This window comes from Oncorhynchus mykiss, chromosome 6, assembly GCF_057628025.1.
Source record: "Oncorhynchus mykiss isolate SJ-2025 chromosome 6, ASM5762802v1, whole genome shotgun sequence".
Lineage (NCBI taxonomy): Eukaryota > Metazoa > Chordata > Actinopteri > Salmoniformes > Salmonidae > Oncorhynchus > Oncorhynchus mykiss.
In genome coordinates this window covers 48,693,202-48,720,799 of record NC_143027.1, presented here as the reverse complement: position 1 = coordinate 48,720,799, position 27,598 = coordinate 48,693,202, and the positions used below count along the sequence as shown (strand labels likewise).

Sequence of the window (27,598 nt, the reverse complement as noted above, 5' to 3'; positions counted from 1 at the left end):
AGACATTTCAGTTTTCATTTAATTAATTTGTAAAAACATAATTAAACATTAACATTATGGGGTATTGTGTGTAGACCAGTGACAATCTCAATTTAATCCATTTTAATTTCAGGCTGTAACGCAAAATGTGGAAAAAGTCAAGGGGTGTGAATACTTTCTGAAGGCACTGTATATACTTGTCTCAACTCGTATGACATCACTCAGGCACACCAAGCTGTTTTTAAATGTTTTAATGTAAGAGGTTGTCTGTTAATGAGAATTTAGCTGTTAAAAGTAAAAAAATATCACCACTACTAGCAACTAATTTAATGATCTCAGATTCATGAATTGCCATAGTAAATTCTCTAATCGATCGCAAATACATTTACCACCTCACATACATAATAGTAAAAACCCAGTCACAGCAGGTGTATTTGTAAAAGGGTAAACAAGCAGTTTGAATACATTATTCTGAATTTGGACTACATTGTTTATTAGGACACTTAACTACACTAAACAAAAATTTAAACGCAACATGTGAAGTGTTGGTCCCATGTTTCATGAGCTGAAATAAAAGATCCCCAAAATTTTACATATGCACAAAAAGCTTACTTCTCTCAAATGTGTTTACATCCTTGTTAGTGGGCATTTTTCATTTGCCAAGATAATCCATCCCCCTGACAGATGTGGCATATTAAGAAGCTGATTAAACAGCACGATCAGTACACAGGTGCACCTTGTGCTGGGGGCAATAAAACATCCGGTCTAAAATGTGCAGTTTTGTCACAACACCACAGATGTCTCAAGTTGAGGGAGCGTGCAATTGGCCTGCTGACTGCAGGAATGTCCACCAGAGCTGTTACCAGAGAATGTAATGTTCATTTCTCTACCAATGTCGTTTTAGAGAATTTGGCAGTACGTCCAACCGGCCTCACAACCTCTGACCATGAGGAACCACGTCCAGCCCAGGACCTCCACATCAGGCTTCTTCAGCTGTGTGATCCTCCAGCCTGCTTGATGAAAATGTGGGTTTGCACAACCGAAGAATTTCGTCAGAAGGTATAATGGAAGCTCATCTGGGTGCTCGACGTCCTCACCAGGGTCTTGACCTGACTGCAGTTTGGCGTCATATCCGACTTCAGTGGGCAAATGCTCCCCTTAGATGGCCACTGGCATGCTGCCTTTTATCCGCCGCCATCACCTCATGTTTCATCATGATAATGCACGGCCCCATTTTGCAAGGATCTGCACACAATTCCTTCAAAGCTGAACATGTCCCAGTTCTTCCATGGCCTGCAAAATCACCAGACATGTCACCCATTGAGCAGGCCACAATTAGCAGCCTAATCAACTCTATGCGAAGGAGATGTTTCGCACTGCAAATGGCGAACTGACTGGTTTTCTGATCCACGCCCCTACCTTTAAAAGGTATCTGTGACCAACAGATGCATATTGGTATTCTCATTCATGTGAATCCATAGATTAGGCTTATATGAACTTTAACTCAGTAAAATCGTTGAAATTGTTGCATGTTGTGTTTATATTTTTGTTCAGTGTAGCTTTGTTTACAGAGGTCTTTGCAATGCTCAAATGTTAACAAAATATTTCTGTCTTGAGTAAACCAATTGAGTTTTTATACATTTTGTGTTTAGTCGATCACCCAGATGAGACGGAGAGCCCATTGCTCTCCACTCAAAAGAAACAGGCTATACTGTAAGTGTTAATTCACCTACATGTGGAATATAACCATCATGTTCAATGAAAGACTAGCCCATACACAGACAATGGAAATAGTTATTTCATTCAATAATGAAAGTTGTCAGATATGGCACATGCCAAATATACACAGGCCAGGAAACAAATCACAAGAGTATGTGATGCGTGTGAAAACATCTTAGGAGGGGAGCATTTAACATTAAACACTGGCTGCATAGATACATGTAAAGGACAATAGAAGTGTCAAGAACTATCGAATACAATTGAGAAAAACATAGAACCCAGTCTCAACTGCTTGATAAAAGAAAATCGCCTGACAAATCATCAGGGGAACTCTTTATAAAGAAGTAGATGTTAAAAGGTATGAGTACATCTAGTAATACATTACTTTGGGAAGTATCAAACCAAACAAGTTCATTTGTATATGCTCCACATTCTTGATGCAAAATATCAAAGCAAAAACACTGCTAAGAAAACAAGACACAAAAATGATAATTAGACAATCAGCAAAAGGTGTTCGAATAGCAACTTTACTTTGCCACAAATGTGTATATAAAATATCCTCAGGAAATACAGATCGGGCCATGATTAAGTCAATGTTCTATTCAACTGCAGTCTAGTGTTAACCCACAACTATATTTTAACAGACCCTTGAGACATAACAGATTTAAATACTGATTGGAGCATGGAAGATTGATAACAAAAATAAATTCTTTGCGATAGATGACTAGTAACCATTTGTTTTGCATTGTCAATGGAAATGAGATTTATGCTCATAAAAATAACAATCTTAATTTCTTCAATATAGCTGTAGACATAAAGTAAAACAAAATGGAATGGAATGTTGTGAGGTGGCAAAGGTCAAACTACAGGCAACAGCCATCCCAGGAAGAGAAAAAACATTTGTCCCTTGAGACAATGTTGTCCAAACCAAAATCAATCTTAGTGTTTTTAAAGATTTCCTACTGGTATAACAGTCTTTCAAAGTTGATTCAGCTACGAGCACCCATGTAAAGCAGAATTTATTTTCTCTTCAATTAAAATAACTAACATGTGGTTCTGGTGATACCAGGCATTTCCCTTTGAGGGCCAGCAAAAACAAACCCTGACTATGTTCAGTCAGCTATATCTTCTTACACATTTTCCTACTTTGTCTCTAAAGGCATTTCTAAATACAAAACATGATCAATATCTTCAGTCATCGAAAGTCTTCATTATCTTATAAAAGTAATCCAGGGGAAGAAAAGACAATACCCTACTAGCTAAAAAGGAGGGTAAATTACCTAAGGTGAGAGAGGGACTCAGGGTATGGGGGTCTTTCTCTGATCAATCGGAGTCACTGCTTTCTGAGCTGGAGCCACTGGAGCTGCTGCTGCCAGAGTCAGAGGAGCTGCTGCTGCCGCTCAGCCGAGAGGCGCCCCCTGCTGGCGCCGAGCCTGCCTTCTCTGCAGAGAAGAAGGAAGGAGGAGAGGGTTAATACTAAGTCAAACACAGACATATCAACTTAGAGAAAACAGACAACCATCCTTTTCACAGAAAGCATCAATGAACAGTATATTATAAACAACCCAAAGCGGCATAATTAGTATTAGGCCATATTTAGTCAATACTACTTAAATTGAAGATGTAGTTATAGTGACATTGTTCAATGACTAACACTTTTGAGGTGCATGGTTAGAGGAGAAGAAGAGGTAGCCATCCAAGCAGTCAGAGTTTCTTGCAGAAATGTCTGAATCTGTTCTATTTCCCTCCATGGCTAAAGCCTAACGCAGAAACACTGAAAACGTGTCCCATTTAGGGCTGTCCCCAACAACAACAAATCTTGGTGACCAAGAGTCCTCTGTTTTTTTGACCAATCGAATGGTCAACATTTTAAAATGTGTATTTTTCCATATATTGACACAGACTGTCTTTCCACCCTCAGCATCCGACGGATTGTCTCCACCACCATGCACCAAATACTCTGACTGTTCACAGCCATAAACGTATGTGACAACAGTTCACTCATATTAACGTATTATTTGTTGAACAATTACAGTCCATCCATTTTAGCTGACCCCATTCCTCACTTGAACCCCATGTAAAGTGATGTGCTCTACAATACATCTTCTTATTTGTCTCTCCACCCTCAGCCTCTCTGATGGACTGTCTCCACCTTCCACCACCGTACGCCAAATACTCAAAATGTGAATCTGAAGGCCGGCACCCTGAGCTGGTGTGGCTGTACAGTAAAAGGAGTCGACCTCAAATATGAAAACTGTTCAAGGGTGTGTAGACTCACTAGACACTGTATACCCATTATAGAAATATATAGAAACATCTATTCTACCATTTCTGAATGGTGCTCTGAAGTATCCAATCTAACCAGGAAATACTTTGATATTTCGGGGAAACGCAACCAGAGTGACTGATGAACTCTCCAGCAGACGGACTGGATTCCAACAGAGAAGAGAACAATGACATAAATATATACTTGCATTTCAATGTACATAATTATAGATTGTGTGTGTGTAATGAATCCATTCGTCTTACCCGCTCTCAGTCCCAACCCATTCCCTTTGTCCACCAAGCCGTCGTATCAGCTTAGTCCACTAGGGACTCTTTCCTATCATTGTTAATAACCAATATCTACTGTTTATGTATTTCTGTGATTATTTAGTTAGTAAATAAATAATTGAGCCAATTGGTGTAATTTGAACATTTTCCATGGTGCCCCGACTTAATAATAATGACAGAATTGATTTGATAAAATAAGTTCTCACATTTAATGACAAGCCAGAGTCACAACAAAACTAAAATCTTGATATAATGGATTGCCAGTCCTTGCATCCATAGCTCCTATATGTTTATAACCAGTGCTATCTGGGATCCTTGGGACGTACCTACCCCAAACCATAACCCTTCCCCTAACCTTACATATAACCAAATCCCATACCTAACCTTAACTATTTTTAAAATGTCAACTGACCAATAAACAATGTGGGAATGTTCTGGTACATAAAATCAGACGCAGATATTTGTATTGTAACCAAACTTGGTACACATGTTCCAAACCCTGTCAAGACTCAACATATGCATGCACATTCATATTGACCACACGGTGGTGCTACAACATGCTTATTTTTAAATCTCTTGATCTGTTTTGAAATTGAAAACCTGTGTGGTTATTACGTTGATGTGCTTCCCATTTGAGGTCTGGAATCCTAGGATTTTTGTGTGGTGTCAAATCTGACAAATTGTTGTAACTACTTTTGCTATTTTTTTCTGTTATTCAAAAGGTGCTGTCAGGAGAAACACTCACATCCAAAGCTACAGATATAGAGCTGGAGAAGTTCGTCATAAGGTGGCTGCAGCTTGCACCAGAGGCAGAAAGGAGAGGACCAAATACAGCAAGGAAAGGGCGGATAGACCCAGAGACAAATTCACACACACACACGAAGTCGGAAGTTTACATACACTTAGGTTGGAGTCATTAAAACTCATTTTTCAACCACTCCACTAATGTATTGTTAACAAACTATAGTATTGGCAAGTCGGTTAGGACATCTACTTTGTGCATGACACAAGTAATGTTTACAGAGATTATTTCCCTGTATCAGAATTCCAGTGGGTCAGAAGTTTACATACACTAAGTTGACTGTGGCCTTAAACAGCTTGGAACATTCCAGAAAATGATGTCATTGCTTTAGAAGCTTCGGATGGGCTAATTGACATCATTTGAGTCAATTGGAGGTGAACCTGTGGATGTATTTCAAGGCCTACCTTCAAATTCAGTGCCTCTTTGCTTGACATCATGGGAAAATGAAAAGAAATCCACCAAGACCTCAGATAAAAAAAATTGTAGACTTCCACAAGTCTGGTTCATCCTTGGGAGCATTTTCCAAATGCACCACGTTCATCCGTACAAACAATAGTACGCAATTATAAACACCAAGGGACCACGCAGCTGTCATACCGCTCAGGAAGGAGATGCGTTCTGTCTCCTAGAGATGAACGTACTTTGGTGTGAAAAGTACAAATCAATCCCAGAAAAACAGCAAAGGCCCCTGTGAAGATGCTGGAGGAAACAGGTACAAAAGTATTCATATCCACAGTAAAACGAGTCCAATATCGAGTCCTAAAACGCCGCTCAGCAAGGAAGAAGCCACTGCGCCAAAACCGCCATAAAAAAGCCAGACTACGGTTTGCAACTGTACATGGGGAAAAAGATCGTCATTTTTGGAGAAATGTCCTCTGGTCTGATGAAACAAAAAATAGAACTGTTTAACTTCCCGACTGATGTCTTGAGATGTTGCTTCAATATATCCACATCATTTTCCATCCTCATGATGCCATCTATTTTGTGAAGTGAACCAGTCCCTCCTGCAGCAAAGCACCCCCACAACATGATGCTGCCACCCCCGTGCTTCACGGTTGGAATGGTGTTGTTCGGCTGTCAAACGCTTGCAAGCCGAAGAACACCATTCCAACCGTGAAGCACGGGGGTGGCAGCATCATGTTGTGGGGGTGCTTTGCTGCAGGAGGGACTGGTTCACTTCACAAAATAGATGGCATCATGAGGATGGAAAATGATGTGAATATATTGAAGCAACATCTCAAGACATCAGTCAGGAAGTTAAAGCTTGGTCACAAATGGGTCTTCCAAATGGACAATGACCCCAAGCATACTTCCAAAGTTGTGGCAAAATGGCTTAAGGACAACAAAGTCAAGATATTGGTGTGGCCATCACAAAGCCTTGACCTCAATCCTATAGAAAATTTGTGAGCAGAACTAAGAAAGCATGTGCGGGCAAGGAGGCCTATAAACCGGACACAGTTACACCAGCTCTGTCAGGAGAAATGGGCCAAAATTCACCCAACTTACTTGTGGGAAGCTTGTGGAAGGCTACCTGAAATGTTTGACCCAAGTTAAACCATTTAAAGGCAATGCTACCAAATACTATTTGAGTATGTACACTTCTGACCCACTGGGAATGTGATGAAATAAATAAATGCTGAAATAAATAATTAACTATTATAACTAAATTACTATTATTCTGACATTTCACATTCTTAACAAAAGTGGTGATCCTAACTGACCTAAAACAGGGAATTTTTACTGGGATTAAATGTCATGTTATCCCGCTTATACCACGGTTGCCAAAGAAAACAAGCACACGGGTAAAAATGACATGTAAATTCATACTATTTCATCCTTCCACTTAACCTGGTTGTTAGTTCTATAGGTTAGGTTGCCAGAGAAGCTGACTTGTTAATTATATTTTTTTGATTGCTATGCAGGCTGGCAATGTTCTTATCCCTTGCTTGCTAGCTAGTCATGTCAAATCTGCAGATAAAATTACATCAAAGTAGCTGCATTTGCATTTGTTTAAGCTGTTTTCTAGTGCATTTATTTGGGTACATCCATGCTACTGTACATGCGTGTAGTGCCTGTTGAGGGATGACATGCACACAAAGTCAATTTAACTAAAAGTTTTAAAATCAGAAAATGTCATGTCTTTTTTTATGTTTATGTTGTTCATATTTCAGTTGATAACTGCAATATAACTACCTACATTTAATATAATATTACTAACTACATTTAACAATGTTTTAGTGGGGGAAGGGTGGGGTAGAATTGAGTGGATTTGGGACATTGCTGGGCCGATTCTGGCCCAAAAATAGCAGCTTTGGCTCAGTTAAGGGCTCCCGAGTGGCGCAGCAGTTCAAGGCACTGCATCTCAGCGCTAAAGGCGTCACTACAGACCCTTGTTCGATTCCAGGCTGTATCACAACCGGACGTGATTTGGAATCCCATAGGGCGGCATACAATTGGCCTTCCGTCGTCTAGCTTAGGGTGTGGCCTGGGTAGGCCGTCATTGTAAATAAGAATTTGTTCTTAACTGACTTGCCTAGTTAAATAACAAATAAAAACAAAGTTCAGGCTACCAGATCTGGGCCGAATGACTCAGGCCTAGTCTGTACTGTCATTCATTTCGGACTCGGGCCGGATACGACTGCATTTGGCAATTTTCAGTTTGAACGCACAAAAGCATTCACTGTGAAAGTTGATAGGCTACGTTTATTGCCATTCATATATAGCTTATACGCAATTTATTGAATCGCTTCATGTTTTCTTGCGCAAACCGTGAGCAACACCTGTCAAACTCAAGACATGTCTCAAAACACAGGGATTTCGATTTGCACCAGACTAATATTATCAGAGGACCTTGGAGTACGTTATTCTGGCTGGAATTGATGCTCTCCTGCCATGTTAAAAATTATTGACATAGTAGATTCGGACGGGACTAGAACTACAGATGTGGTGTTTTGTGGTCGTGCACATACACTACCGTTCAAAAGTTTGGGGTAACTTAGAAATGTCCTTGTTTTTGAAAGAAAAGCACAATTTTTGTCCATTAAAATAACATAAAATTGAATAACATCAGAAATACAGTGTAGACATTGTTAATGTTGGCATGAGAAAATGTGCTTTTCTTTCAAAATGGTAGTGTAATTACATTACTGATCTCCCCAGTAAAACAAATCCCGTCCGAATAGGGCACAATAGAGCCTGACCTATAGCACATCATAATCACATCAATAAATAAAATTGGTTATAACAATCTGAACACCATAACACGTGACAGAAAAATGGATGCCGAGGATGTGACAAACTCAAAACGGGGGAATGTTTACTGTTTGCTCAGGAGGTAAAGGGAAAGTTGTGTAGAATAATTTTGACTAGTTGTGAAAAATACTGGAAATCAAGAAAAAGAAGGTAAGGAGCAAGCGCTGATTATAGACCTAATTAAGTTGGGGTTTCCTTTCCTCATTTTTCTTAGAAAATAAGGCAAGGGCTGTTTTCCTCTGCATTGTTCTCAACACCAATATGCTTGTTAAATTTGTTTATATTCACATAGCAACATGGTCTAGGAAAAGGCGCCAATTCAACAGCACACTGATGTGTTTCTGAACTGAGGACAGCGGACAATATCCAATGCAGGAGGAAGTGCATTTTATATCAAATAACGTTATTTTTATTAGTGTGGCACCATTGTTCTTATGTAATATAACCATATACAATGTCAGTAGCACCTCTTAGACTGATGGACTCACTGGGGTCTGCCCTAGTCCCATTCCATGTTTGTATTATTTCTAATGATTGTCTATCACTATGTGCCATCAGGGTGATTGCCCACGAAACTCGAACAAAAGAGGACCATGTTTCTTTTGATTTTCACTGATTTTATCCATAAAAGGATCATTTGGAAGAAGGTATGATTAGATTATTTGACATTTGTATCTTAAAGCACAATTGAGAAATAATTCATTTAAGTTTTGGCCTTACTCAGGAACTACTTTAGACACCATAATGTTTCATCTGTCATATGAAGCTTTACCACTTGCTCTGTAATATGAGTAGTATTTTGATTTTAAAAAATTATTTTCTTGCATTAATTTATGAACAAAGATCAATCTAAACATGAATATTGAAAAACATTTTCCAATATGTTGTTGATCATAATATAAATCTACAGCAGGGGTTATTAAACTTTTTTAGCTCGAGACCCAAATGAGAAATTAATCGTCCTCCTGTGACCCAAATCCAAAACGACCCAAATTAATTATAGATGTATTCTCATAACTCGCGATCCACCTCTCACATGCCCAGGGCCCACTTTGTGTCCTGACCAATAGTTGAAGAAAGAAAGCTGATCGACAGGCATATTATATCAAAGTTCCAAAGTGGGATCTCACCTAGTTTTAGAGTTGATAAATTGAGGCATTATGATCCAATCCCCTTGTAGCACATACAGATTAAACATGGAGTCTTAAAGGAGGCCTGGGTAAGGTCAAACTGTCACAAATGTTCCAACTTCAATTAAAGGAATAATCCACCCAAAACCACAGTCGTAAGATTTACAGTGTTAAATAAGCGGGAACAAGGTTATATATGTGGGAACAAGGTTATAACAAGGTTCGTAGCAGCATGTGAAAATCTGTTGCAGCACAAGTCGACTACAAAACCCATAATTTAATGCTATGCAATTTAGGAGTCCACAATCTCATCATGTTCAACTTGCAGTTCCTCTCAGTCTGCCTCAATGTGCAGACGTTGCTAGCTATGACAACGGCCCTTTCCTACAGACCCACAGGGAGCATTGTGTGATAGAGTTGAATCATTTGGTACACTGTTTAGATTGAGGACATCTAACTGAAATATATACTTTGTCATGACGATATAAACGGATGATGGTGATCTGGAGTGCAAGTAATTGTTTTAAAAGCGTTATGAAATGTTATGTTGCGTTTCCCACCCCCCCCCCCCTCCCCCGCCATCTCCAGTGATGAGTGATATGTATGATGCGGTCCTACACGATTTCCTGATTTCACAGACAGACTACTTAAAAAGTTAAAACATGGTGAAAATAGTTATTTTACCCACTCATAAAACATTCGAAAAATTGACAGGAGTTTAAAGAGTTTATTTTCTGGGGGTGGATTATCCCTTTAATTATTTCTCAATTACACTTTCAGACACAAATATCTGTCAACAATCCTTCTTCCAAAGGACCCTTCTATGGATGCGATTTCATGAAAATCCCCCAAATCATGGTCCTGTTCTAGTTCGGTGAGGAATCACTCATCATAAAGCTACTGGACAGTAGCCTAGAGGACCTCCATGCCTAGACAGTCGCTAGGTCAGGGGGTAACTGATCCTTGAAACTAGAGAAACATTCATTCTACAAAGCATCAACAAAACTGCCATCAAGGCCTCAAGTTCTCACTGGCCTAGTTCACTTGCCCATCTCTTACCTATACTATTCTAGTCCATTTGGCAGCCTGTTGCACATTGTAAGCTCTGAAACACAGGTACCTTTGTCAAGTCTCTTTTCTAACTCTTCTTTTCCTGAACCAGTTCTTCTTTAGAATTGGCACTGTTTTCCTCAATGCCCGCTACGAGACACACACAGTGCCCTGCAATAAGTTCCCACATTCTGTACCTTGCTGATGTGGTAACGAGCTGCACGTCTTGGTCTCTCTAACATCCAGTTTTTTTTTCTGTGTTTTGATGGTGGTAATGAGTCCACTTAAAATTCTATTGGACCAAAACAATAGTTCCAGTTCAAGTCAGTTTTGCTCTCTTGAATTAGGACATATTTCTGTTGTCGCATTCAACACAAGTACTCTACGTAAATTGCCAAACTGCTCTGCATACGAGAGACAATTTTATCTGAACTGAAGGCTAATTTTCAATGAACCACCAAAACCAGGCATGGGAGGGTGAGTAACCTCAGTTCAAAAGGGGGAGGAAGGAACAAATGCAAGGGAGCTTTAAAGCATTTAGGCAACAGACAGAGAAAGGAAAGGTTTATCCCTGAAGAAGCCGTAACCATTAGTGACTGGAGAAGGGAATCTGTGAGAACACCAAGAAAGAGTAATAGTTCACGACTTACGTAAAAGTTTCCGCTGCTTTTTCTGCAAACAGGACTTGACGTATCGTTCGAGCTCACGAAGGGTTGAGGGTTTGAGTGTCTCAAAGTCTATCTCTATCTCGTCTGGATTGGAGTCACGCAACGATGGCTCCCGGGACTGGATGATGTGGACCACCCTGCCCAACTTCTCACCCGGAAGACGGTTGATGTCAAGGCTGAGCTGGCGCTTCTCGTCGTACGACATGGGAAGGGATGGCTCCTCTTCTGACTCGTTGTTCGCCACCACCACCTTGGACCCTTTCTTCGGTTGCCTGAAATAGTTTTGGTCAGATATTTGTTAGGCCTACAGCTTTTGAGCAAATTACTTGTGATGCTCAGGACAGTGTGATGAATTTCAAAACACAGATATGAAAGGACTGGGCAGTAGTACCTGGTAGCCACCACCATGCTGTTTGGTTTCCGGGCTGGAGCCTTTTTCTGATTTGCTGGCTTGACTTGGGGTGCTGACTTGGGTTTCTTCTTGTCATCAGCCTTCCCCTTGTCCTTGTCTTTCTCTTTCTTCTTCTCTTTTTCCCTTTTCTCCCTTTTCTTTGGTTTACTTACTGGGGCCTGTGACAGAACAGCCAGCTGTTCGTGAACGGCCTTCAGCTGAGGAGAAAAGCAGAGTCAAGAGTCACCTATGAGTCCAGATGTTGGTGTATGTAGGGTGAAGCTGATGGAGGGACTGGGGCAAGATACTGGGAGTGATGGCAAAATACAGGCATCGATGGTTAGCTTAATGTGTGATGTTGGCACGTGTAACCTGTTGCAGAGAATTTGCACCATTATGTATTGGACCATCTCATGTCACAATTATGACAGTGATATTAGTTATATTTTAGCCCTGGGAGGGACATTTTCTTTTCCCTTTGAAGGAGTCTCATTTTATAGCCAATTCATGCATTTGCTTGATTGACTTGGCTTTTGTTGCATCTTAAATGATCCTCAAGTTATCTTAAATGTATTATGTGCATTCATTAATGGACTACACAGTACTCATTATTCTGCATATCTTCTCAAATGAAAGCTCAAAATATTAAGAGGAAACAATCACTGTGTGTGATGTGTATAATGTACATTGATTTATCTCAGAAAAACAGTAGAATACTGGCATGCAAATGAGGTGTCTCGATAAATAATTTCGCTTTCCCAAAAAAGCGGTAGGAAAAGCACACCGGGGCCACCCAGCCTGTACTGTAGCTATCTAACACTTTAAAACAAGACGGACATGCTGACTCCAAGTGCCGCATTGACTAACTGCTTTTTGAAGAAACAAGTATGTAATATAGAACAAAAAAAAAATATATATAATAACTTTGAATTGTGAACACCCTAATAAAACACCGACATTTCCTGGTCTTCAGCACAAAAACATTGGTATTTTATTCCAGTTGAAAAAAGGAGGAAATATTTTAAGTGAAGCTATAATGCAGAAAAAGCATTTGAAATCATTGCCAGAATCATAAAAAAATTAAACACTGCTAACACTATCACCATTCGCCACCAGCCAACACTGTCACAGTTTTATTAGTCGTATTTACAGGATACACATGGTTTACATCGTCCGACGAAATGCTTACTACCATGAAAACTAACATTTCCTATAAAAAAAACAACACTAAAATAATGCAACAATGGAGGGAAAAAGTAACTATCAACAAAATCTTAGAAAGGACTCTAGGCCGACATGACAAAGAGCAAGCTGACTACTGAGGGAAAGATCATCTGCTAGGGATGGACAATAGTATTCGAATACTTTAACACGGAAAATTGTATTGCAATATCCATGTGACATTGTAATATACTACAAAGATATACCATTACATTTCAAACGATTAATTTAATAAAACAAACTTTTCAATGTAGTTTTTATGACATGAGCCCCATAAAAAGACTGGCAGCCGACGGGTAGCATTCAGTGGGTAGCTTGTTTTTAATGTTGGCCAATCAAAGTGGCAAAAAGGCTCAATGTGATTAAAAGTTAGAGATATTAGAAAGAGTAGGCTACAACGAGAAACCAACAGGTAAGCTGTTTAATCTTAATGGGGTTGGGTAGAAAGCGCAGCATGTACAATGCATTCAGACCCCTTACCCTTTTCCATATTTTGCTACGTTACAGCCTTATTCAGAAATTGTTTAAATATATTTTTTGACATCAATCTACACACAATACCCCAAAGCAAAAACAGGTTTTTTGAAATTTCTGCAAATTTCCAAAACTTAAAAAAAACTAAATATTTACATAAGTATTCAGATCCTTTGCTATGAGACTCAATAGAGCTCAGGTGCATCCTGTTTCAATTGATCATCCTTGAGATGTTTCTACAACTTGATTCGAGTCCACCTGTGGTAAATTCAATTGATTGGACATGATTTGGAAAGGCACACAGCTGTCTATATAAGGTCTCACAAGCCATGAGGTCGAAGGAATTGTCTGTAGAGCGCCGAGACAGGATTGTGTCGAGGCACAGATCTGGGGAAGGGTACCAAAAACATTCTGCAGCATTGAAGGTCCCCCAAAACAGTGGCCCTCATTATTAAATGGAAGAAGTTTGAAACCACCAAGACTCTTCCTAGAGCTGGCCGCCTGGCCAAACAGAGCAATCGGGGGAGAAGGGCCTTGTTCGGGGAGATGACTAAGAACCTGATGGTCACTCTGACAGAGCTCCAGAGTTCCTCTGTGGAGATGGAAGTACCTTCCAGAAGGATAACCATCTCTGCAGCACTCCACCAATCCGGCCTTTATGGTAGAGCGGCCAGACGGAAGCCACTCTTTAGTAAAAGGCAGATTTTGCCAAAAGGACTGTCAGACCATGAGAAAGAAGATTCTCTGGTCTGATGAAACCAAGATTGATCTTTTTGGCCTCAATGCAAAGCGTCATGTCTAGAGGAAATCTGGCACCATCCCCTATGGTGAAGTATGGCGGTGGCAGCATCGTGCTGTGGGGATGATTTTCAGTGGCAGGGACTGGGAGACTAGTCATGATCGAGGGACATATGAAAGGAGCAAAGTACAGAGAGATCCTTGATGAAAACCTGCTCTAGAGCACTCAGGACCTCAGACTGGGGTGAAGGTACACCTTCCAACAGGGCAACAACCCTAAGCACACAGCCAAGACAACACAGGAGTGGCTTCGGGGCAAATCTCTGAATATCCTTGAGTGGCCCAGCCAGAGCCTGGACTTGAACCTGATCAGACATCTCTGGAGACCTGAAAATACCTATGCAGCAACGCTCCCCATCCAACCTGACAGAGTTTAAGAGGATCTGCAGAGAAGAATGGGAGAAAATCCCCAAATACAGGTGTGCCAAGCTTGTAGCGTCATATCCAAGAAGACTCAAGGCTGTAATCACTGCCAAAGGTGCTTCAACAAAGTACTGAGTAACGGGTCTGAACACTTCTTTTTTATATAAATGTGCAAAAATGTCTAAAAACAACATTTTTGCCTTCATTATGGGGTTTTGTGTGGAGATTGATGATAAAAAAATGTTTAATCAATTTTAGAATAAGGCTGTAACGTAACAAAATATGGGAAAAAAAATCATGGTCTGAATACTTTCCGAATGCACTGTAGCCTCAATTAGCCTAGCTAGCTGTAGCTGAAAAGCTTAGCTAGCTAGCTTGTCTGGGCTAATCCAGGCAAGAAAGGCACGGTTATATCATAGGAGGTGCTGTAGGAGGACAGGCTCATTGTAATGGCTGGAATGGAGTCAAATATGTTTCCATGTGTTGGATGCATTTGGTACCATTCCATTCCAGCCATTACAATGAGCCCATTCTCCTATATCGCCCCCCCCACCAGCCTCCTCTGTGTTTTATGGGATGGTAAATAACATTGGGGCTGCTACAAGTTAGTTAGTCTTGGCTGTAGTCGAGTTGCCTTGGCTAAAGTTACTTGGTCTCTCTCTCCCCTCCGTCTGCTTGGCTTGCTCCCATCTCACACACAACGGCCCCTCCGCAGCTGCAGCAATAGCTTGCCAATGCCTCTCCCTCACGCAGCAGCGCTCAAATGAAAAACATTTTAAAAAACACATGTATTTCGAATATCCGGATATCCCACATTTGATTTCAAACCCCCATCCCTACCATCTACCAAGCACACTTACAATCCGTTTCAGAGTGCTGGTCCCTCTACCGCTCTTTCAACAAGGTGCAATACAAAAATATAAATAGTTTTGTGGGGACGGGGAAGTAAGAGATAAATCACCTGAAAACGTTTGGCACACCCGTTTTTTTTCCCCGCCCTGTTACCATTGGGGTGCTCCACAGTGATTTGCTGGTAAGAAAGCCAAAGGGGAAATCAGTGGACAAAGATAGAAAACTCCAAAGATCATGTTAACATCCTAGCAGCACAACAAACTATTTCATCATCAGAGCTAAATATTGTCACCATTGGTATGAATGAAATGTAAAACATTGCTCTAAAATGTGAGCTCTACAGTTACAGTATGCAAGCCATGATACCAAGATATTCTAACAGTTTGTGGCGGTAGAGGGTTAACTATGTCACTTTTACTGTGGATCTCTGAACATCATGTAGTGGCTTTGATTTTTAAGTGGTAGCGGTCTAAATCTGATGTGGGGGACGAAGGGGGCATCTCCCTGTTCATCCATCCACGGGTTTTGGATCTTGGTCCTTGGTTGTGAGAACCCACCTGTTCCGAACCCACCTGTTCCTGCAGTTCGGCGAGCCGCGTGGCCCGCTCCTCCTCTGAGTCCGAGCTCTCCGAGCTGGAGGTGTTGCCGCTGCTCTCACTGCTCTCTGTACTCTTGCTTACCACCGGCGTGGTGGAGGGCTGGGTGGCGTCAACGGGCTCGTCTGGCATCTTGGCAAATCGCATCTCAAACACATCCTGAGAAACAAGAAGACAAGGGGAAGTTCAACCGACAGTGCTCCAATGAGGTGAGTTAAAGATCTGATTAACTTTATCCTACCTGTAGCTTCCTGGCCATGGCTACAACCTCGTGGTCGGGGGGGTTGTACTTGTAGCAATTTGAGAACATTAACCGGACGTCCGTCGCAAAGCTTTGGGCATCTTGGTAATCTTGACTGTCAATTTTTTTCTGTGGGCACAGCGCAAACAGTCAGAGTCTTATTACTGAGAAAGCTCTCTCTTCAAAACTCAAAAGCAAATCTACTAGCAAAACAATGGTAATCATCCTCCCCTTAGCTGTTACGGTGTCGACTGTCGTTCAGGGACAGTTTTAATCACGAAATAAAAAAAACAGGGTCAAATTATTTTCTTCCACCAAGTAAACAGCCAGGCTTTGGAGGGCAATTTAGAAGAGTTAGGAGTGAGTCGAGGGAGTGAATAGGGGACCTACTTTGACAGTGCTGAGGTCCATGGGGTGCTTGATGATCTCATGGTAGTCATGCAGTTCTAGCGCCTCCGCATCTACAGGCTTATAGAAAGGCCAAGCGTAGGCTGCGTGCTTCTTGGAGAGCATCTCCTTCAGGATGAAGTCGCAGTGCTTGAGCTGCTCGCCGGGCTTGCCTTTCTTGCCACCGAGCAGTGGCACCTCTCCGTCCTCGGTGCCCTTCTTGGGGGGCTTGACGGGTCGCACCGTGCTCTCCCGCCTGGATGAGACTTTCCCCTGTTGGGATTCCAGGAGCTGGGTAGGGGAGTCACTTCTACTGGCCGAGATTGCTGAGGTTGTGGGAGTTGTTGTGTCTGCTTTCCGCTTCACCCCCTTTTTCTGTGAAAATGACAATGGCCAAACAAAAAGACAGTGGCTTGCTTCTCTTTATCAAGACATGGCATATTCAACATTTTCTGATTTCTAATAGATTACATCCTAAGACAACATTTTGAAGAGCAGAATTGTAAAATACTTTCCCCACACGAAATCCCATTAGACTGTAGAATTAAATAAAAAGACACCCGGGAGAAACCCGTCTTCCTGGACTTAACATTACATTTTTTATATAATGCAAAAACAATTACATGCATACAGTTGAAGTCGGAAGTTAACATACACCTTAGCCAAATACATTTAAACTCAGTTCACAATTCCTGACATTTAATCCTAGTAAAAGTCCCTGTCTTAGGTCAGTTAGGATCGCCACTATTTTAAGAATGTGAAATGTCAGAATAATGGTGGAGAGTGATTTATTTCAGCTTGTATTTCTATCATTACATTCCCATTGGGTCAGAAGTTTACATACACTCAATTAGTATTTGGGGCATTGCCTTTAAATTGTTTAACTTGGGTCAAACATTTTGGGTAGCCTTCCACAAGCTTCCCACAATAAGTTGGGTGAATTTTGGCCCATTCCTCCCGACAGAGCAGGCGTAACCGAGTCAGGTTTGTAGGCTTCCTTGCTCACACACGATTTTTCAGTTCTGCCCCAAAAAATGTCTATAGGATTGAGGTCAGGGGTGATGTTGTGAAGCCATTTTGCCACAACTTTGGAAGTATGCTTGGGGTACTTGTCCATTTGAAAGACCCATTTGCAACCAAGCTTTAACTTTCTGATTGATGTCTTGAGATGTTGCTTCAATATATCCACATCATTTTCCTTACTCGTGATGTCTTGAGATGTTGCTTCAATATATCCACATCATTTTCCTTACTCGTGATGCAATCTATTTTGTGAAGTGCACCAGTCCCTCCTGCAGCAAAGCACCCCCACAACATGATGCTGCCACCCCCGTGCTTCACAGATGGGATGGTGTTCTTTGGCTTGCAAGCCTCCCCCTTTTTCCTCCAAACATAACAATGGTCATTAAGGCCAAATAGTTATATTTTTGTCTCATCAGACCAGATGACAATTCTCCAAAAAGTATGATCTTTGTCCCCATGTGCAGTTGCAAACTGTAGTCTGGCTTTTTATGACGGTTTTGGGGCAGTGGCTTCTTCCTTGGTGAGCGGCCTTTCAGGATATGTCAATATAGGACTCGTTTTACTGTGGATATAGATACTTTTGTACCCGTTTCCTCCAGCATCTTCACAGGGTCCTTTGCTGTTGTTCTGGGATTGATTTGCACTTTTCGCACCAAAGTACATTCATCTCTAGGAGACAGATCGTGTCTCCTTCCTGAGCGGTATGATGGCTGCGTGGTCCCATGGTGTTTATAATTTTGTACTATTGTTTGTACAGAAGAACGTGGTACCTTCAGGCGTTTGGAAAATACCCCCAAGGATGAACCAAACTTGTGGAAGTCTACAATTTGTTTGTCTGAGGTCTTGGCTGATTTATTTTGATTTTCCCATGATGTCAAGCAAAGGGACACCGAGTTTGAAGGTAGGCCTTGAAATGCATCCACAGGTACACCTCCAATTGACTCAAATTATGTCAATTAGCCTATCAGAAGCTTCTAAAGCCATGATATCATTTTTGAGAATTTTCCAAGCTGTTTAAAAGGCACCGTCAACTTAGTGTGTGTAAACTTCTGACCCACTGGAATTGTGATACAGTGAATTATAAAAGTGAAATAATCTGTCTAAACATTTGTTGGAAAAATTACCTGTGTCATGCACAATGTAGATGTCCTAACTGACTTACCAAAACTATAGTTTGTTAACCACTCTTGGGTAGTGGGCAGTATTTTCACGTCCGGATGAAAAGCGTGCCCAAAGTAAACTGCCTGTTATTCAGGCCCAGAAGCTAGGATATGCATATAATTGGTAGATTTGGATAGAAAACACTCTAGTTTCTAAAACTGTTCAAATAATGCCTGTGAGTATAACAGAACTGATATGGCAGGCGAAACCCCGAGGACAAACCATCTCCCCCAAAACAATTCATCCTACCACTATTTTCAATAGCTCTCACTTTTATTATAAGGCCAAGTCCTCCTAAATTGCAGTTCCTAGGGCTTCCACTAATGTCAAAAGTCTTTACAAAGAGTTTCAGGTTGTTTTTTGGAAAAATGAGCCAGAAATTCAAGTTTTTCTAGGTCGCTCCCATTTTGACTGTAAACAATAAACATATGAACATTTACAGTGGCTTGCAAAAGTATTCACCCCAATTTTTCCTATTTTGTTGCCTTACAACCTGGAGTTAAAATAGATTTTGTCGTGAGTTTGTATCATTTGATTTACACAACATTGAACATTTGATTTACCACTTTAAAGTTTGTGAAAAAAAAACAAGAAATAAAACAAAAAAACTCAACTTGAGTGGGCATAACTATTCACCCCCCCCCCCCCCCAAGTCAATACTTTGTAGAGCCACCTTTTGTAGCAATTACAGTCTCTTGGGGTATGTCTCTATAAGCTTGGCACATCTAGCCACTGGGATTTTTTCCCCCATTCTTCAAGGCAAAACTGCTCCAGCTCCTTCAAGTTGGATGGGTTCCGCTGGTGTACAGCAATCTTTAAGTCATACCACAGCTTCTCAATTGGATTGAGGTCTGGGCTTTGACTTGGCCATTCCAAGACATTTAAATGTTTCCCCTTAAACCACTCGAGTGTTGCTTTAGCAGTATGCTTACAGTCATTGTCCTGCTGGAAGGTGAACCTCTGTACCAGTCTCAAATCTCTGGAAGATTGAAACAGGTTTCCCTCAAGAATTTCCCTGTATTTAGCCCCATCCATCATTCCTTCAATTCTGACCAGTTTCAAAGTTGCTGCCACCACCATGCTTTACTGTGGGGATGGTGTTCACAGGGTGATGAGGTATTGTGTTGGCGCCAGACATAGCGTTTTCCTTGATGGCCGAAAAGCTAAATCTGACTGGAGTACCTTCTTCCATATGTTTGGGGAGTCTCCTACATGGGATGTTCAAAGTTGTGGATATTTTTTTTTTTAGAACCCAACCCTGATCTGTACTTCTCCACAACTTTGTCCCTGACCCGTTTGGAGACCTCATTGGTCTTCCTTGTGCCGCTTGCTTGGTGGTGCCCCTTGCTTAGTGGTGTTGCCGACTCTGGGGACTTTCAGAACAGGTGTGTATATATGCTGAGATCATGTGAAATCATGTGACACTTAGATTGTACACAGGTGGACTTTATTTAACTAATTATGTGACTTCTGGAGGTAATTGGTTGCACCAGATCTTATTTAGGGGCTTCATAGCAAAGGGGGTGAATACATATGCATGCACCACTTTAAACAAGTTATTTTTTTCATTTCACTAATTTGGACTATTTTTTGTGTATGTCCATTACATGAAATCCAAATAAAAATTAATTTAAATTACAGGTTGTAATGCAACAAAAAAGGGAAAACGCCAAGGGGGATGAATACTTTGCAAGGCACTGTACACATTTTCACAAACACTAATGACATCACACTTGCTCAGACCCACATATTCACACCCAACGCTGTTTCCAATACCTGAAAGACTTTCTGGACTTACTTTGATGACTGGCTGTGCTGTGGGAACCACAGCCATCATGGAGGCAGCGGGAGACACAGCTTGGACAGGGATAACAGAGATGATGGTTGGCACTGGCGTGGCTGCTATGACAGGAGTCTGACACACAGGTGGAGGGGAGCTGGGATAAGTGGATGGGGGTGAATCTGTTGGCTCAGCCTCTGCTTGGCTGCCTGAAAGGAAGACGCAGGAAGCAAACTTTTGTAAGTGACAGCCATTTCCCCTCAAACAACTTTTCCTCAGCGCACAAGTCCCTCCCAACTGTGAAAGGATGGAGTTACCTGCACTAATAGGCCCTCCTGGTTTGTGGGCAGCTTTAACTTTGGGGGCCGGTGGTAGCAGCTCCACCTCCTCCTGAGGCATTTGAGCCACTTTCTGTAAGAAGATTTTCTCCAGAGCTTGGGCCATCAGCACAATGTCATCTGTAGGCTGTGGGAATACAAGAGGGAATGAGTTAAGGGTCAAGATGAAGGCGAAGGTCAGACGGAGCACCTGATCAAAATGATCACAGTTACAGTATCAATAATACCTAGAAAGGTGATGTGGCGCCTCTAGACAGAGTAGAGAAAGCGTAAATACTTTTCAAATCCCAATAATGTACACAAGTTAAAATCAATGTCACTGGAAAACTGTGTGTACATGTCAGTTTATGTGATCCTATGAAAAAAAAAAAAAAAAAAAGGAAGTATGCTCTTTGAACTACTTGCTATTGCTGGTTTTTGTATTTCGATTTGGAATGAATGGTAAAGGAGAATTTACCTTGTTGTAGATGTAACAGTTGGTAAACATTGTGTTGAAGTCCTGCATGCACTCGCTGGCGCTCCAATAGTAGTTATTCTCTAGCCTCTTCTTTATTGTTCCCATGTCCATTGGGCTCTTGATAACTTTATGATAGTCCTATATGGCAGCATCAATTGGAAAAAAAAGAGGGAGCGATAAAAATAAATGGCCAGGAAATAAACATGTTTTATGATGAATGTTGAACAATGAGGGGTTCATCCTTTCACACATCATACATGTTACTACTACTTAGGAACCACACAAATGTACATACATCCACACAGAGTATTTACATTCAAATATAAGAGCCTACTTCTACCCAGAGCCAAATGTAGCATTAAAGCTAGAATCCTTAGCTGTTACATCCATTTCTGGACTTAGAAATGAATGACAAATACCCATTGATGCTTTGAGAATATCTTATAAATGCCTCATGTGCTTATTTAAACTGTCATACCCTATTAGAACCCAAAATATAAGCTTGTTTTACTCCAATGTTTGTAAAAGTAAAATCTAAACAAACACTACATAGCCTCAAAACATGGTTTAAGGTCCAATGCAGACCTTTTTATTTCAAAATAAAATAATTTCTGGGTAACAGCTAAGTAAGTACTTTACTGTGATTGTTTTCAATTAAAATGGTGGAAAAGAAACAAAAATAGCTTCTTAGCAAAGTGGCATTTCTCAAGAAGTTTGCTAGGACTGTCGGAGTGGTCTGAGTGGGGAGGGGAGAACTGAAAATGAGCCGTCATGGGCGGAGAGGTTTGGAACTCTTTCTTATGGGTCTGGCACCAGGCAGGCCAAAACTTCATCCCACCAAAACAGTCCTTTCAGTACAAGGGAATTATAATTTTCACAGCATTCAAAAGAGCGTCCCTTTTTCAGGACCCTGTCTTTCAAAGATAATTCGTAAAAATCCAAAGAACTTCATTGTAAAGGGTTTAAACACCGTTTCCCATGCTTGTTCAATGAACCATAAACAATTAATGCACCTGTGGAATGGTCGTTAAGACACTAAGCTTACAAATGGTAGGCAATTAAGGTCACAGTTATGAAAACTTAAGACACTAAAGAGGCCTTTCTACTGACTCTGAAAATCACCAAAAGAAAGATGCCCAGGGTCCCTGCTCATCTGTGTGAATGTACCTTAGGCGTGCTGCAAGGAGGCATGAGGACTGCAGATGTGGCCAGGGCAATAAAGTGCAATGTCCGTGCTGTGAGACGGGTAAGACAGCGCTGCAGGGAGACAGGACGAACAGCTGATCGTCCTCGCAGTGGCAGACCACGTGTAACAACACCGGCACAGGATCGGTACATCCAAACATCACATCTGCAGGACAGGTAACAACAACTGCCCGAGTTACACCAGGAACGCACAATCCCTCCATCAGTGCTCAGACTGTCCACAATAGGCTGAGAGAGGCTGGACTGAGGGCTTGTAGGCCTGTTGTAAGGCAGGTCCTCACCAGAAGTCACCAGCAACAACGTTGCCTATAGGCACAAACCCACCGTCACTGGACCAGACAGGAATGGCAAAAACTCTTTACTGACGAGTCGCGGTTTTGTCTCACCAGGGGTGAAGGTCGGATTCACGTTTATCGCCAAAGGAATGAGCGTTACACCGGGATCGATTTGGAGGTGGAGGGTCCGTCATGGTCTGGGGCGGTGTCACAGCATCATCGGACTAAGCTTGTCGTCATTGCAGGCAATCTCAATGCTTTGTATTACAGGAAAGACATCCTCCTCCCTCATGTGGTACCCTTCCTGCAGGCTCATCCTGACATGACCCTCCAGCATGACAATGCCATCAGACATACTGCTCGTTCTGTGCGTGATTTCCTGCAAGACAGGAATGTCAGTGTTCTGCCATGGCCAGCGAAGAGCCCGGATCTCAATCCCTTTGCGCACATCTGGAACCTGTTGGATCGGAGGGTGAGGGCTAGGGCCATTCCCCCCAGAAATGTCTGGGAACTTGCAGGTGCCTTGATGGAAGTGGGGTAACATCTCACAGCAAGAACTGGCAAATCTGGTGCTGTCCATGAGGAGGAGATGCACTGCAGTACTTAATGCAGCTGGTGGCCACACCAGATTCTGACCGTTACTTTTGATTTTGACCCCCCCTTTGTTCAGGGACACATTATTCAATTTCTGTTAGTCATGTCTGTGGAACTTATTCAACAACTGAGACATAAACTGAACCTTGTTTTGGTCATACAAATATTTACACATGTTAAGTTGGCTGAAAATAAACGCAGTTGACAGTGAGAGGACATTCCTTTTTTAGCTGAGTTTTTAAAAAATCCATTAAAAAAAAATCTGCTGTTTCCATCTACAATAGTCATTTACAACATCTACACTGTATTTCTGATCAATTTGATGTTATTTTAATGCCACACAGCCAAATCAATCAAGGTGTGGATGGAGGACCACCAGATCAAGACCCTGTCATGGTCAGCCCAATCTCCAAACCTGTACCCCCATTGAAAACCTCTGGAATGTGATCAAGAGGAAGATGGATGGTCAGAAGCCATCAAACAAAACCGAGCTGCTTGAATTTCTGCTCCAGGAGTGGCATAAAGTCACCCAACATCAATGTGAAAGACTGGTGGAGAGCATGCCAAGACACATGAAAGCTGTGTTTGAAAATCAGGGTTATTCCACCAAATATTGATTTCTGAACTCTTCCTAAGTTAAAGCATTAGTATTGTGTTTAGAAATTAATGAACTTATTTCTTTGCATTATTCAAGGTCTGACAACACTGCATATTTTTTTGTTATATTGAACAGTTGTCATTTTCTGATAATAAATTATCTAAATGACAATATTTTTATTTGGAATTTGGGAGAAATGTTGTCAGTAATTTATAGGATAAAACAAAAATGTTCATTTTACCCAAACACCTGGCAACATTAGATGAGTAATGGCAGAATCTACGAAAGCCAGCAGGAGAGGGAGGAGAATAGTAGGGTCAGGTTACTTTTTTTTTAAAATTCTGGTTATCTAGATCTCTGGCGCACTCTTGAGGCATTTGTCTTATTTCATCAAACCGTAAGCTTAAAGCATCAGACAAGCGCAATGCATATATTTGATGTTATATGGAAAAATACACTTAAAATGTTGACCAGTAAGTAAATTGGTCGAAAAAAACAGACAACTTTCGGTGGACCAAGGTTTTTTTCTGTTGGGGACAGCCCTACTAGCTTAAAGGATCTGCTTCTACTTATTACTAACTACCAATAACAAAAGAGAAAACTACGGAGTGTGGACTCGACTTACAGCAAGACATAATTTGATGGTATCCACAGGCGTATAAAAGGGCCACGCAAACTGATGTTTCCATAGAGTCTTCACCACAACATTCTGCATGTACTGTAGTTGGTTAGTTTTCCTGCCAGGCTTGTTGGGGTTGAAGAACTCTGGTGGCGGTGGATTAACAAGCGTCGGGACGGCAGCAGGAACAGCCGACATACTGGCAACAGGAGAACACTTCTTCCCAGTTCTGCAAAACGTCTGAGTGTTTTCAATGGATACTTTGCTCCTCTTTCAGCTCCTTATTCCTCCAGCAGTACACACATCCCATCTCATGACCTGAGTGTCCGTGCCCTGCAAAACAAAATAAACAAATATTGGAATTAGAAAATGAAGGGAGCTGCAGTTCAGAAAATATGAGACACTCAGAGTTCAAGATAGCATCCTCACAGACAGTAAAGTTTACTTGAGTCAATTAGGCTAACATTTTATGACAAAGACTTTGAGCTATCAGTGGTAGCTAAATTATAAACAAAAAATTGTAATTAATAAAAAATGTGAGTACACATTACATCTAGCCTAAGTAATATAGCCTGCACAGACACCTGATCACTTAGAATTTGTAAAATGGGCAAAGAATTGAGCATTTAGCTGGGCAACAGCTAGCTAGATTGTTACACCAGATAATGTACCCCCCAAAATCGGTATCCATTACTGGGAGTTACAGGTTAGGTACTGTTTGCTATACAAAGAGTGGGTCTAATCCTGAATGCTGGTTGGTTAAAAACGCATTCCAGCCGGTGTCTATTCCACAAATTTACCGCCTGCTAAATCTATGACGTTTGTATAAACCTTACTGTCTGTCTCTCCAACATTTGCAACATAGTTTCAATATTCAAATTCTATCTCCAACTGTCTCATAATAATGAACGTGTCGGGGTCGGGAGGAGAGAGGCAGGCAGCGTTTCTCAGCCAGTAGAAATCATGAATCAGCTGCCATAGTTTTTATGGATATATACAAAGAAATGTAAATTGAAAAAAAGGTATAAAGAAACGAAGTGCATCTAGTTTGCAGTCTTCCAGACAACACCCGTGCCATTATATCCTCCAAACACCGGCTTCTCGGGCATTATCATTTACTGTAAGTGTAGCACAGAGAATTTCCGACCGACCTTAACAATACTTTCTTCATTCTCAATTCGCCCAAAATGTATCATCTAAAATGTCCGTGTCCAGTTGCAGGTGGAGCGTTAGAACTAAGAAAATGCTCCATTATTAAAATAAATGTTTTGCTCCATGAAGTCATCCAACAATATGTACGCTGCCATCTTGTCCATTTCAAATATTCTCCTATTAATCGAGACAGGTGGGTGTCCACCTCAGTGCTGCATGTCATGACAGCCCTGTCTCGATCAATGAGAGAACACTTGAAAGAGACAAGATGGCAGTGTATACACATTGTTGGATTACTTCATGGAGCAAACATGTATTTTATTTTAATAACGGAGCATTTTCAAAATTCAAACGGACCCCCTGAAACTCATTTTATGGGACTCCTGTTTCCACAAATCGAGAACGAAGATTGTATAGCCAATACCAGTTTAGCATAAAATTATCTTGCAGCTTCTGTATAGGCAAACCTGTAACATTATATGGTTACAATCCGTAGCTACACCAAAGTACCAAACCTGTAACTCACAGTAATGGATACCAATAATATTTGGTTAAATCACATCTGTAGCTAGGCAACAACGATGCAGAGATAAAACATTCCCAAAAGCACATTTCCCCCTCCCATGTTACGTCCAAAATCTGACACGCTTAGCAATTAAAATGTATATTGCTAAATGTACACAACTACTTATCCACCCTTTATCTCACAAAATAGTAGCTATTTTACATGTAGCGATGGTGTGCATGATGATTACGTAGCATCACAATCTATTCCTTTAAAAAGATGGCGGGCAGGGCAACGCAATGCTAGCTTGCTAACTATCCTCTCAATCGGCAAAATCCTAAATGTGCATTCCATGCAAAGAGCTAGCTAGCAACGTACATACTCCACTAGTTCGCGTGAAGTAGCTACACCTAAAATGTTGAGTGGTGTGTTATAGAAGAGCTGAACATGATATAATTAGATATACAGCTTCCCATTTACACTTCGCATATAATAAATGTAGCTTAAGCTACTAGCCTAACAAATCCTAGCTGCTTTGTAGCTGTGCATTGTTTCAAGGCGCCGAGCGGGCCGGCCGAATCAGAAAACAACCTAGATTGAGTGTATTTGTTATATGTATCCTGTCCTTTAAATTACACAAACCAGAACAAAATAACATTTTACTTTATCACTCTCTCCTCAAATGGCTCCAGTGGTGGTTCGCTCGCAGTTTTCAGGTACCTTTTATTTCAGCGAAGTAGCTAACATATTAGATGAATTATCAGCATAGAGCTAGATAGAGGACAAATATTTTTTGTATCTGTTCCATTATAGCGTCTGTGGCAGCGCCATTAGTCTATCTCCAATGTGAAGAGGTCAATTTTCTTCTTCACGATTGGCTGATCACTTATGAGGACCCGGTTGGACATGACTACAACAGGGTCACCAGGAGGGATCAGCCAATGAAATTGAATTCCCACCCAGTTGACCACATTAAAATGGTGGAAGCGCTCATTGGCGCTAATAAAGTATTTTGGCCATAGATGCCGCTATCATTCTTTATGGTCATCAGCTGTCTGCAATATCCATGCGCAATTTCGAGCAGCATCATGGTCCTTGTTGTGTTTTGGTGGTTAAAAGCGTTTAGAATTGGAGGTATGTCCCTAAATTACCTACTACATATCCCAAGATGCACCTCCTTATTGCACAAGCCATGTTTTGGCTAAACATGTCGTCACGAAGGGAAACGTATTGTTCGAAGCTGTCAATTGGCTTTGAAACAACATTATTAAATATAGAATCCGATATTACCTACAATTATACATAACTCATAGGAACAGTGGATTTAAAGTGAATGTGTCCGATAGAATGCTGTAATTGCACAACTCCCTGCATTCCCAACTAACAGGTCTAGGGAGAGAACGTGTTTCTAATG

General features: G+C 41.2%; 1 protein-coding gene across 12 annotated transcripts; it reads right to left on the bottom strand.

The window, feature by feature from the left end:
• Positions 1 to 215: 215 nt before the first annotated feature.
• Positions 216 to 27,304, bottom strand: brd3b (bromodomain containing 3b). 12 transcript variants are annotated; one of them, XM_036980337.2, is made up of 12 exons: positions 26,848 to 27,304; positions 24,534 to 24,860; positions 21,236 to 21,373; positions 20,758 to 20,905; positions 20,459 to 20,649; positions 16,480 to 16,851; positions 16,090 to 16,218; positions 15,825 to 16,007; positions 15,362 to 15,430; positions 11,545 to 11,762; positions 11,136 to 11,425; positions 216 to 3,140 (listed from the first exon to the last, which is right to left on the bottom strand). In XM_036980337.2, exons 2-12 carry the CDS (start codon positions 24,723 to 24,725, stop codon positions 3,022 to 3,024), a joined length of 2,049 nt encoding a protein of 682 aa, XP_036836232.2. In that variant the 5' UTR covers positions 24,726 to 24,860; positions 26,848 to 27,304; the 3' UTR covers positions 216 to 3,021. The 12 variants fall into 12 exon arrangements, with proteins under 12 accessions (XP_036836232.2, XP_036836229.2, XP_036836230.2 ...); XM_036980334.2 differs by having other exon boundaries at positions 15,810 to 16,007; positions 26,848 to 27,272; XM_036980335.2 differs by having other exon boundaries at positions 15,810 to 16,007; positions 26,905 to 27,252.
• Between the last annotated feature and the right edge of the window lie 294 nt (positions 27,305 to 27,598).